Genomic DNA, 12,618 nt, shown 5'->3' with positions numbered 1-12,618 from the left:
CCAAATATTCCCTAAAAATTGCCCGAAATATAACCAAAAAAATGCCCAAAATATCCCAAAGTATTGTCCCAAAATATCCCCAAAAAAAATCCCCAAAATGTTCCTAAAAAATTCCCCAAATTTCTCTCTCTCCCTCTCCAGGACCCCCCAATTTTCTCTTCCCTCCCTTTGGGACCCCCCAAACCCCTCCAGAGCCCCCAAATTTCTCAGGACCCCCCAAATTTCTCACTCTGCCCCCTCTGGGACCCCCCAAATTTTTCTGGGAGCCCCCAAATTTCTCTCCCCCCCGAAAAAAAAACCCCAAATTTCTCTCCCCTCCCCTATTCAGGACCCCCCCAAAACCCCTCCAGGACCCCCCAAAACCCCTCCAGGACCCCCCAAATTTTCTAGGACCCCCAAATTTCTCTCTCTCCCCTTTGGGACCCCCCAAGACCCCCAAATTTCTCTCCCCTCCCCTCCAGGACCCCCCAAACCCCTCCAGGACCCCAATTTTCTCTCTCTCCCCCCCCAAGACCCCCAAATTTCTCTCCCCTCCCCTCCAGGACCCCCCAAACCCCTCCAGGACCCCCAATTTTCTCTCTCTCCCCCTCCAGGACCCCCCAAATTTTTCTAGGACCCCAAATTTCTCTCTCCCCACTTTGGGACCCCCTCAAACCCCTCCAGGACCCCCAAATTTCTCTCTCTTCCCCCTTTGGGACCCCTCAAACCTCTCCAGGACCCCCGAATTTCTCTGGGACCCCCCAAATTTCTCTCCATCCCCTTTGGGACCCCCCCAACCCCTCCAGGACTCCCCAAAACCCCTCCAGAACCCCCCAAATTTCTCCAGGACCCCCAAATTTCTCTCCCTCCCCCTTTGGGACCCCTCAAACCTCTCCAGGACCCCCGAATTTCTCTCTCCCCCCACTCTGAGACCCCCAAGTTTTTCTGGGACCCCCCAAATTTCTCTCCCCCCCACATTTGGGACCCCCTCAAACCCCTTTAGGACCCCCCCAAACCCCTTTGGGACCCCCCCAAACCCCTCCAAAACCCCCCCAAATTTCTCTCTCTCCCCCTCCAGGACCCCCAAATTTCTCTCCCCTCCCTTTAGGACCCTCCATCCCCCTTTGGGACCCCCCAAAACCTCTCCAGGACCCCCCAAATTTCTCTGTGACCCCCCAGTGGCCCCCCAGGTGAGTCTCACCTGTCCCAGGTGGTTCTGCAGGTCCAGGTAGGGGCAGCCCCGGGTGTGGCTCAGGATGGACTCGAGGAACTCTCGGTGCTCGTGGATCACGGCCAAGTGCAGCGCCCTGCGGGGGGTTGGGGACAATTTGGGGACAATTTGGGGACATTTGGGGACATTTTGGGACTTTTGGGGACAATTTTGGGGACTTTTGGGGCTCTTATTTGGGGACATTTGAAGAGATTTTGAGGGACCTTTTGCAAACCCTCATTGGGGACCTTTGGGGACTTTGGGGACATTTTTGGGGACATTTGGGGACATTTCGGGACCTTCAGGACATTTGGGGACTTTTGAGGCACTTTTGAGGCTCTTATGGGACATTTTTGGGAAGTTTTGGGGACATTTTTGGGGACTTTGGGGACCCTTTTGGGGATAATTTTGGGACATTTGGACCAAATTTGGGGACCTTTTGCAAACCCTTATCGGGACAATTTTGGGGCTCTTGTGGGACATATTGGGGACATTTTTGGGGACCTTTGGGGGTCGTTAGTGGGGAAGGGGGGGGGTCCCGGCCCAGGGTGGGGGCCCGGTTTAGGGGGGGGGGTCCCGGTTTAGGGGGGGGTCCCAGCCCGGGGGGGTCCCGGTCCCGGTTTAGGGGGGGGGTCCCGGTTTAGGGGGGGTTCCCAGCCCAGGGGGGGGTCCCGGCCCAGGGTCGGGGGGTGGTCCCGGTTTAGGGTGGGGGTCCCGCTCCCCGCCGCCCTCACGTGTCGCCGTCCTCGGTGACGAAGCTCAGGACGTGCCTCAGCCAGGCCGCGGGGTCCGGGGGCGGCTCGGGGGGCTCGGGCCCGGGGCTGGGGCACAGCGGCGGCCCCGGCAGCCCCTCGCCCAGCGAGCCCAGCCCGCTGTCGCACCACTCGTCGCCCTCGGGCCGTTCTCCTCGCCGGGGGCCGCCGGGGCCGCGGGGCCGCGGCCGCCATCGCGGACCGGGGAAATCCCGCCGCGGCGCCCCACGGGAACCGTAGTCCGCGCCCGCGCTTCCGGGTGTGTTAGCCAATCAGAGACCTCCGTTTGGCCGCGCCTTCTTCAACAGCCAATCGGAGCTGCTCGGGGTTGCGCGGGGTTAGGCTGGGAAGTGCGGCGGGCGCGGTGCATCTTGGGAAGTGTGGCGGACACGGGGAATCCCGGGAGATGTGGCGGAAAGGGGGAATCCCAGGAAGTTTGGAGGAAACGGGGAATCCCGAGAGGTGTGGCGGACACCGGGAATCCCGGGAGGTGTGGCGGAAACGGGAAATCCCGGAAAGTTTGGCGGAAACGGGGGAATCCCAGTGGCGGCCGCGGTGCATCCTGGGAATTGTGGCGGCCGCTGTGGATACTGAGATATGGAGCGACGCAAGGCACGCTGGGAAGTGTGGCGGACGCAGTGCACGCCGGGAGGTGTGGTAGCCGCGCGCGGTGCATGCCGGGAGGTGTGGCGGACGCGCCATGACAGACCCGAACCCGAACCGGGACCGAACCGGGGCCGGGAAAGGCCCGGGGGAAGGTCCAGCCCCGGCCCGGGACCCCCGCGCTGCCCCCGGGACCCCCAGGAGTCGGATCAGGAGGACTCGGAGTCTCCGGTAACGCCCCCGGGCCCGCCCCGCGCCCCCCGGTGACCCCCCAGTGACCCCTCGGTGACCCCCAGTGACCCACGGTGACCCACGGTGACCCCTCGGTGACCCCCCGGTCTCCCGCAGGACCCGGAGCCCCAACCCGGAGCCTCCGCCGACCCCCAGAGTGAGTTTGGGGACATTTGGGGACATCTTTGGGGGGTTTGGGGTCACTTTATTGGGGCTGTTTGGGGACACTTTGGGGACACTTTTGGGACCCTCTTGGACACATTTTGGGCACATTTTGGGGACATTTTGGTGACACTTTTGGGGACTTTTTGGGGACATTTTTTGGGGCTGTTTGGTGTCACTCTTGGGAGACACTTTGGCGACACTTGGGGACCTTTGGGGACACTTTTGGGGACACTTTGGGGTCACATTTGGGTTATTTTGGAGACACTTTCGGGGACACTTTCAGGATATTTTGGGCACATTTTGGGGACATTTTGTGATCACTTTTGGGGTGTTTTTGGTGACATTGGGGTATATTTTGATGACATTTATCTGCCTTTCCCCCCAGTGGAGCTGCTGAGGTCGCTTCTGTCCCGCACTCTGGGGCTGGGGGGGACACTGGGGACACTTTGGGGTAATTTTAGGGATATTTTAGGAATATTTGGGGTACATTTCTGTGTTTCTCTCCCCCAGTGGAGTTCCTGCGGTCGCTCCTGTCCCGCACTCTGGGCCTCGGGGGGAACAAACCGGAGCCGGTGCTGGACGAGCTGAGCCTGGCCGGGGTCAGCCGCTTCATGGGCAGCGACAGATGTGAGTGGGGGGACACTGGGAGGGGATTGGGAGGGGATTGGGGGAGGGACTGGGGGGAACTGGGGGGACTGGGGGGACTGGGAATGGACTGGGAATGAGCCTGACCGGGGTCAGCCGCTTCATGGGCAGCAACCAATGTGAGTGGGGGACACTGGGGGGACTGGGGGGACTGGGGATGGACTGGGGGGACTGGGGGGACACTGGGGGGAATGGGGGGGACTGGGGGGACTGGGTGGGACACTGGGGGGACTGGGGACACTGGGGGACTGGGGGAAACTGGGGGGACTGGGGGGACACTGGGGGGACACTGGGGGGACTGGGGACACTGGGGGGACTGGGGACACTGTGGGGACTGGGGGGAACTGGGGGGAATGGGGGGACTGGGGGACTGGGGGGGACTGGGGGGACTGGGGGGACTAGGGGGACTGGGAATGGACTGGGATGGACTGGGGATGGGGACTGGGGGGACTGGGAGGGGATTGGGGGCAACTGGGGGGACCTGGGGGACACTGGGGGGACTGGGGGGACTGGGGGATTGAGGGGAACTGGGGGGACTGGGGGGACTGGCAATGGGACTGGAAACTGGGAGTTTGAGGGATTTTGGGGGATTTTGGGGGATTTTGGGGGCTTTGGGGGAGATTTGGGGGGGATTTTGGGAACTGGGGATGGGAATTGGGGCTGGAAATGGGATTTAGGGGGTTTTTACAGGGATTTGGGGGATTTTGGGGGGATTTGGGGGATTTTGGGGGGATTTGGGAGGTCTGAGGGGGATTTGGGGGCTCAGGCTGGAAATGGGGAGAGGGAATTGAGAATTGGGGCTGGAAATGGGAATTTGGGGGGATTTTGGGGGGATTTTGGGGGGTCAAGGGTCAGTTTTGGGGTCCCTGAGGGTCCCCCCCGTGTCCCCCCCCAGGTCGGAGGATCGTGGTCCTGGTGGGTGCTGGGATCTCCACCTGTGAGTGCTGGGGGGTCCTGAGGGGTCCTGGGGGGTCCTGGGGGATCCTGGGGGGTACTGGGGGTCCTGGGGGTCTGGGGGGGTCCTGGGGGTCCTGGGGGGGGGCTGGGGGGATTTTGGGGGGTCCTGGGTGGTCCTGGGGGGTCCTGGGGGGGGTCCTGAGGGGTCCTGGGGGGGCCTGGGGGGTCTGGGGAGTCCTGGGGGTGTCCTGGGGGGTCCTGGGGGGTCCTGGGGGGGTCTGGGGGGTCCTGGGGGGTCCTGAGGGGTCCTGGGGTGGTCTGGGGGGGCTTGGGGGGATCTGGTGGGTCCTGGGGGGTCCTGGGGAGTCCTGGGGGGATCTGGGGGGGTCTGGGAGGGTCCTGAGGGGTCCTGAGGGGTCCGGGGGGGGTCTTGGGGGGTCCTGGGGGGGTCCTGAGACCCCCAAAAAAACCCCAAATCCCATCCCCAGTTCCCATTTCCAGCCCCAGTTCCCAAAAATCCCCCAAAATCCCCTTCAAACCCCCCAAATCCCCCCAAATCCCTAAAATCCCCCAAAACCCCCCAAAATCCCCCCAAATTCCCATTTCCAGCCGCAGGAATTCCGGATTTTCGCTCCCCGGGTTCGGGACTTTATTCCAACCTCCAGAGCTACGACCTGCCCTACCCCGAGGCCATCTTTGAAATTGGGTTTTTTAAGGTATTTTCTAATTTTTTAAAATTTTTTTTCCTGAAATTTTGGGGTTTTTCCTGAATTTTTGGGTCATTTTGGTCTTTTTTTTTTTTTAACCCCCCAGAAACATCCGGAGCCTTTTTTTCACTTTGGCCCGAGAGTTGTACCCGGGACAGTTCAAGGTAAAAGAGCCCAAAAAAATGGGGTTTAAACTGCCCAAAAAATCGCCAAAAAACACCCAAAAACACCCCAAAAAAACTCCAAAAAGTCCCTCAAAAAAACCCCAAAAAACCCCCAAAAAAGCCCCAAAAATCGCCGAAAAAAACCACCAAAAAGACCCCAAAATTCCCCCCAAAACACCCAAAAAAACACCCCAAAAAACCCCCGAAAAAACCCAAAAAAGCCGCCAAAAAAACCCCAAAAAATCGCCATAAAACCCCCCCAAAAACCCACCAAAATCCCCCCCAAAAGACCCAAAAAAACGCTGAAAAAAACCCCAAAAAATCGCCAAAAAAACCCACCAAACCCCCCCCCAAAAATACCATAAACCCCCCCCAAAAAAACCCTAAAAAACCCACCAAAATCCCCCCCCAAAAAAACCCCAAAACCCCCCAAAAAAGCCCCCAAAAACTCCCCAAAAAACCTCCCAAAATCCCCCCCAATAAAACTCAAAAAATCCTTCAAAAACTCCCCAAAACCCCCCCCAAAAAAAACCCCAAAAAACCCCAAAAAACCCCCAAAAAATCCCCCAAAACCCCCAAAATTCCCCCAAAAAACCCCAAAAATCCCAAAACACCCCCAAAATCCCCCAAAACCCCCAAATTCACCCCAAAAATCTCCTTTTCCAGCCCACGGTGTGTCATTATTTCATCAAACTCCTGCAGGACAAGGGGCTCCTGCTCAGGTGTTACACCCAGGTCTGGCTCACCTGGGGGGGTTGGGGGGTCCTGGGGGGGTTTTGGGGGGTCCTGGGGGGTTTTGGGGGGTCCTGGGGGGGATTTGGGGGATTTTTGGGGGGTCCTGGGGGGGTTTTGGGGAGTCCTGGGGGGGATTTGGGGGGTCCTGGGGTGATTTTGGGGGGTCCTGGGGAGGATTTGGGGGATTTTAGGGGGTCCTGGGGTGTTTTGGGGGGTCCTGGGGTGATTTTGGGGGGTCCTGGGGCAGTTTGGGGGGTCCTGGGGAGGATTTGGGGGGTCCTGGGGGGGATTTTGGGGGATTTTTGGGGGGTCCTGGGGTGTTTTGGGGGGGTCCTGGGGGTGTTTTGGGGGGTCCTGGGGGGGTTTGGGGGGTCCTGGGGAGGATTTGGGGGATTTTAGGGGGTCCTGGGGGGGTTTTGGGGGGTCCTGGGGGGATTTTGGGGGGTCCTGGGGGGGGATTTTGGGGGATTTTTGGGGGGTCCTGGGGGGACTTTGGGGGGTCCTGGGGGGGATTTGAGGGGGTTTGGGGAGTCCTGGGGAGACCTTGGGGGGTCCTGGGGGGTTTGGGGGGTCCCTGGGGGGATTTGGGGGGGTCCCTGGGGGGTTTGGGGGGTCCCTGGGGGGATTTGGGGGGTCCCTGGGTGATTCTGGAGGTCCCTGGGGTGATTTTGGGGGTCCCCGGGGGAATTTTGGGGCTCTCTGGGGGGATTCTGGGGGTCCCTGGGTGGATTTGGGGCTCCCTGGGTGATTTTGGGGGTCCTGGGTGGATTTTGGGGGTCCCCGGGGGGATTTTGGGGGTCCCTGGGTGGATTTGGGGCTCCCTGGGTGATTCTGGGGGTCCCTGGGGTGATTTTGAGGGTCCTGGGTGTATTTTGGGTCTCCCTGGGTGGATTTTGAGGCTCCCTGGGGTGAATTTGGGGGTCCCTGGGTGGATTTTGAGGCTCCCTGGGGTGAATTTGGGGGTCCCTGGGAGGATTTTGGGGGTCCCTGGGTACATTTTGGGGTCCCTGGGGGTATTTTGGGCCCCCCTGAGCCCCCCGCGCCCCCCCAGAACATCGACACCCTGGAGCGAGCGGCCGGAGTGGAGCCCGAGCTGCTGGTGGAGGCGCACGGGACCTTCTTCAGCTCCCACTGCCTGAGACCCCCGTGCGGGCAGGGGTACAGCCTGGCCTGGATGAGGGGTGAGGGACCCCGAAAATCAACTCCCCAGGACCCCCCAAAACTCCCTGGGACACCTGGGGACCCCCTGGGACACCCCAAAGCTCTGGGGGGAAACACATGATGTCTTCAGCTCCCACTGCCTGAGACCCCCCTGCGGGCAGGGCTACGGCCTGGCCTGGATGAGGGGTGAGGGACCCCAAAAATCCTGGGGGGACCCCAAAAATGATGGGGGACACACCTGGGGACCCCCAGGACACCCCAAAGCTCTGGGGGGGAACACGGGACCTTCTTCAGCTCCCAGTGTCTGAGACCCCGTGCGGGCAGGGGTACGGGATGGGCTGGGTGAGGGGTGAGGGGGAATTTGGGGGTCCCCAGGGCACCCCAAAACTCCCTGGGGACCCCCAGGGACCCCCCCCAAAACTGATGGAGGCCCCTAAAACTGATGGGGACCCCCCTTGGGACACCCCAAAACTGTGGGGAGACCCCTCTGGGACAGCCCAGAATAGCTGGGGACACCCAGGGACACCCCAAATATTCCTGTGCCCCCCCAAATCCCCCCAAAATCCCCCTTGGGACCCCCCAAAATCCCCCCAAATCCCCCCCAAATGTCCCTGGGACCCCCAAAATCCCCCCAAATATCCCCTTTGCCCCCCCAAATCCCCCCCAAATTTCCCTCTGACCCTCAAAATCCCCCCCCCAGGCCCCCCAAATCCCCCCCAAATGTCCCCAAATCCCCTGTGACCCCCCAAAATCCCCTTGTGCCCCCCTAAATCTCCCCCAAATTTCCCTCTGACCCCCCAAATCCCCCCAAAATCCCCCCCAAATGTCCCCAAATCCCCCCCAAATTTTCCCCCACTAATTTTTCTCCTTTTTTTTCCCTTTTTTCCAGAGAAAATTTTCTCCTCTCTGGTCCCCAGGTGTGAGAAATGTCAGGGCCTGGTCAAACCAGGTGAGATTTGGGGGATTTTGGGGGGGTCTCAGGATGAATTTGGGGAGGGGTCTCACCTATTTTTCCCTTCTCCCCCTCCCCAGATATTGTTTTTTTTGGGGAAAATCTCCCCCCACGTTTCTTCACCCTGGTGGAGCAGGTCAGTGATGTTTTTTTTTGGGGTCTGGGGGGGTTAAAATCATCTCCCCCCTCCCCAAAATTATTTTTACCTGAATTTTTGGGGTCTGTGATTTTTTTTTGGGGGGGTGGGAGTTGAAATTTTGGGGGTTTTGGGGGTCTGGGGGTGTTAAAAATCATCTCCCCTCCCCAAAATTATTTTTACTTGAATTTTTTGGGGTCGTGGGGGTTAAAAAATCATCTCCCCCCTCCCCAAAAATTATTCTCAGGTGGATTTTTGGGGTCTGTGATTATTTTGGGGGGGGATTTTGGGGGATTTTTGGGGGGTTTTGGGGGATTTTTGGGGGGTTTTTGGGCCCTCCCCAGGTGAGGTCTCACCTGTCCCATTCCCTGGCAGGACTTTGGGGATTTTTGGGGGATTTTGGGGGGATTTTGGGGGGTTTTTGGGGGATTTTTGGGGGATTTTGGGGGTTTTTGGGCCCTCCCCAGGTGGGGTCTCACCTGTTCCTTTACCTGGCAGGATTTTGGGGGATTTTTGGGGATTTTTGGGGGGTCTCTGAGCCCCTCCCCAGGTGGGGTCTCACCTGTCCGTTCCCTGGCAGGACTTTGGGGGATTTTGGGGATTTTGGGGGTTTTGGGGGATTTTGGGGGGAATTTTTGGGGGGTCTCTGAGCCCCTCCCCAGGTGAGGTCTCACCTGTCCGTTCCCTGGCAGGACTTTGGGCAGGTGGATTTGCTGCTCATCATGGGAACGTCGCTGCAGGTGCAGCCCTTCGCCTCCCTGGTGGGCAGGTGAGACCCCAGACCCCCAAAACACACCCTGGGACCCCCAAACACACCCTGGGACCCCCAAAACCCCCCAGGATCCCCAAAAACACCCTGGGACCCCAAAACACACCCTGGGACCCCCAAACACACCCTGGGACCCCCAAAATCCCCCCAGATCCCCCAAACTCCACCAGGACCCCCAAATACACCCTGGGACCTCCAAAAACCCCCCTAGGACCCCCCAAAACCCCCCTGGGACCACCTGGGACCCCCAAAATCCCCCCAGAGTCCCCCAAAACCCTCTCAGACCCCCCAAACCCCCTGGGACCCCCCCAAACCCCCTGGGACCCCCAAAACCCTGTCAGGCCCACTGGGGACCCCCCTAAATCCCCCCAGGACCCCCCAATGACTCTCCCCCTCCCCACAGGGTCCCCCCAGAACCCCTCAGGACCCCCCCAGATCCCCCTGGGACCCCCAGGAACCCCCCCAAACCCCCCCCGAACCCCCTCAGTGACTCCCCCTCCCCACAGGGTCCCCCCCAGGACCCCCCAAACCCCCTTAGGACCTCCCCAGATCCCCCTGGGACCCCCCAAAACCTCCCCAAACCCCCCAAAATCCCCTCAGGACCCCCCGAGACCCCCCCAAACCCCCCAGGACCCCCCAATATGACTCCCCCCCTCCCCACAGGGTCCCCTCCAGGACCCCCCGGCTCCTGATCAACAAGGAGAAGGCCGGGCAGGTGAGGAGGGGGCAAAGCTTCGGGCTGAATTTTGAGGGGGGGGCTCAGAGCAGCCCCCTCCCCTTTTTTAACCCCCCTTTTTGTGTCCCCCCCCACCCCAGAGTGACCCCCTGATGACCCTGATGGGATTTGGGGGGCTGGACTTCGACTCTGAGCACGCCTACAGGTCTGGGGAGGGGGCTGCGGGACCCCAGACTCATTTTGGGGATCCCCAGGGGGGTTTGGGGGTCCCAGGGGGGTTGGGGACCCTCAGAGTCATTTTGGGACCCCCAGGGGAGATTTAGGGGGTCCCAGGGGGGATTTGGGGGATCCCTGGGGGGTTTGGGGGGGTCCCAGGGGGGATTTAGGGGGTCCCAGGGGGATTTGGGGACCCCCAGAGTCATTTGGGACCCCCAGGGGGGATTTGGGGGGTCTCCCAGGGGGGGTTTGGGGACCCTCAGAGTCATTTTGGGACCCTCAAAGTGGTTTTGGGGACCCCCAGGGGGGTTTGGGGGGTCCCAGAGGGAGTTTGGGGGGTCCCAGAGGTGATTTGGGGACCCCCAGAGTCATTTTGGGACCCCCAGGGGGGATTTTGGGGGTCCCAGGGAGGTTTTAGGGACCCCCAGGGAGGTTTGGAGACCCTCAGAGGGGGTTTGGGGGGTCCCAGAGGGGATTTGGGACCCTCAAAGTGGTTTTGGGGACCCCCAGGGGGGTTTGGGGACCCCCAAAGGTGATTTTAGGACCCCCCAAAAATGATTTTGGGGACCCCCAGATTTTTTAGGACCCCCCAGGTGTATTTTAAACCCCTCCAGATATTTCAAAACCCCCCAAAACTGATTTTTGGGTCCCCCAGTGACATGGGGGGTCCCAGGGGGATTTTAGGGACCCCCAAAGGTGTTTTAGGGACCCCCCAGGTATTTCAGGACCCCCCAAAATTTGATTTTTGGGGCCCCCAGAGACGTGGCCTGGCTGGGGGACTGTGACAGCGGCTGCCTGGCCCTGGCCCAGCTCCTGGGCTGGAAGGTGAGACCCCCAAAAACCCCCCAAAAAACCCCCCAAAAAACCCCCCAAAAAACCCCCCAAAGAACCCAAAAAATAATTTTGGGGTCCTTTTGACCCCCCAAAAATGTGTCTGTGCCCCCCCAGGAGGAGCTGGAGGAGCTGGTCAGGAGGGGACACGAGGCCATCGACGCCAAGGACACGGGGGACCCCAAAAAACAGCCCAAGGACCCCCAAAAACAGCCCGGGGACCCCCAAAAACAGCCCGGGGACCCCCAAAAACAACCCAGAGACCCCCAAAAACAGCCCGGGGACCCCCAAAAACAACCCGGGGACCCCCAAAAACCCCAAAAACAGCCTGGGGACCCCCAAAAACAACCTGGGGACCCCCAAAAACAACCCGGGGACCCCCAAAAGTCTCAGGGGGCTGAAAAAGACCCCAAAAAGACTCAGGGGGGGCAATAAAAGACCCCCCCCCCAAAAAAAAAAAAAAAACAAAGACCCCAGAAAGTCCCAGGAGGCTCAAAACGACCCCAAAAAAGCTCCAGGGGGTTGAAAAAGACCCCAAAAAAACCCCCAAAAGGAACAAAAAAAAGGCTCAAAAACCCCCCCAAAAAAACCCCAAAAAACGTTGAAATAAACCCCAAACCCCCTCCCCAAAATAAACCCCGAAACCCACCAAAATAAACCCCAAAAAAACGCCGAAATAAACCTCAAAAACACCAAAAAAAAATCCCAAATTTATTGTCTGGAAATGGGGGGTCCTGAGGGGTCACACCTGGGGGGGCAAAAAAAGGGGGTTAAGGGGGAATTTGGGGGTCCTGGGGGGGATTTGGGGGTCCTGGGGGGGATTTGGGGAGTCCTGGGTGGGATTTGGGGGTCCCAGGGGGGGATTTGGGGGTCCCAGGGTGGGTTTTGGGGGGTCCCAGGGGAGATTTGGGGGTCCTGGGTGGGATTTTGGGGGTCCCGGGGGGGATTTGGGGGGTCCCAGGGGGATTTGGGGGTCCCAGGGGTGAATTTGGGGGTCCCAGGGGTGAATTTGGGGGGTCACAGGGGGGATTTGGGGGTCCTGAGGGTGATTTGGGGGGTCCCAGGAGGGATTTGGGGGTCCTGGGTGGGGATTTGGGGGTCCCAAAGGTGATTTTGGGGGGTCCCAGGGGGGATTTGGGGGTCCTGGTGGGATTTGGGGGGTCCCAGGGGGGAATTTGGGGGTCCCGGGGGTCTCACCCTGGTGGCCGAGGCTCTTTGGGGGCGTCTCTCGGGCCCGGGGGGGCTCAGCCGGGGGATCCCCCCCGTGTCCTCGGGGGTCCTGCTGCCAAAATCCGCCGTGAGACCCCCAAAAACCCCCCAAATCCCACCCTGGGACCCCCGAAAACCCCAAATCCCACCCTGGGACCCCCAAAACCCCCCAAATCCCACCCTGGGACCCCCAAAATCCCAAATCCCACCCTGGGACCCCCAAAACCCCCCAAATCCCACCCTGGGACCCCCCAAAACGCCCCAAATCCCACCCTGGGACCCCCAAAACCCCCCAAATCCCACCCTGGGACCCCCCAAAACCCCCCAAATCCCATCCTGAGACCCCCCAAAACGCCCCAAATCCCATCCTGGGACCCCCAAAATCCCAAATCCCACCCTGGGACCCCCCAAAACCCCAAATCCCATCCTGGGACCCCCCAAAACGCCCCAAATCCCACCCTGGGACCCCCCAAAACCCCAAATCCCTGATTGGGAGCCCCCAAAAACCCAAAATCCCACCCTGGGACCCCCCAAAACCCCAAATCCCATCCTGGGACCCCCCAAAACGCCCCAAATCCCA

General features: G+C 60.2%; 2 protein-coding genes across 2 annotated transcripts in view; one reads left to right on the top strand and one right to left on the bottom strand.

Moving 5' to 3' along the window:
- Positions 1-2,502, bottom strand: part of NFKBIB (NFKB inhibitor beta) — a gene marked incomplete at both ends in the record, with an annotated part of 3,032 nt that extends 530 nt beyond the window's left edge. Inside the window, 3 exons of the mRNA XM_083877147.1 lie at positions 1,121-1,286; positions 1,924-2,193; positions 2,417-2,502. Of these exons, the coding sequence (XP_083733273.1) occupies positions 1,121-1,286; positions 1,924-2,193; positions 2,417-2,502 (522 nt within the window). The remainder of the gene's footprint in view (positions 1-1,120; positions 1,287-1,923; positions 2,194-2,416) is intronic.
- A 111-nt stretch (positions 2,503-2,613) lies between these two features.
- SIRT2 (sirtuin 2) lies at positions 2,614-11,534 on the top strand. The gene is given in 16 exon segments (XM_083877313.1): positions 2,614-2,775; positions 2,893-2,932; positions 3,451-3,567; positions 4,481-4,522; positions 5,092-5,198; positions 5,296-5,310; positions 5,312-5,353; positions 6,020-6,088; positions 7,140-7,269; positions 8,139-8,198; positions 8,282-8,337; positions 9,030-9,106; positions 9,770-9,821; positions 9,923-9,987; positions 10,757-10,823; positions 10,947-11,534. Coding segments are annotated over 15 exon segments (1,218 nt in total). The 5' UTR covers positions 2,614-2,775; positions 2,893-2,931; the 3' UTR covers positions 11,265-11,534.
- The last annotated feature ends 1,084 nt before the right edge of the window (positions 11,535-12,618 follow it).

The sequence above is a fragment of the Zosterops lateralis genome (genome assembly GCF_965231275.1).
Source record: "Zosterops lateralis genome assembly, chromosome: 23".
NCBI lineage: Eukaryota > Metazoa > Chordata > Aves > Passeriformes > Zosteropidae > Zosterops > Zosterops lateralis.
Note: the sequence above shows the minus strand (reverse complement) of the source record. Positions and strands in the feature narration are given on the sequence as shown.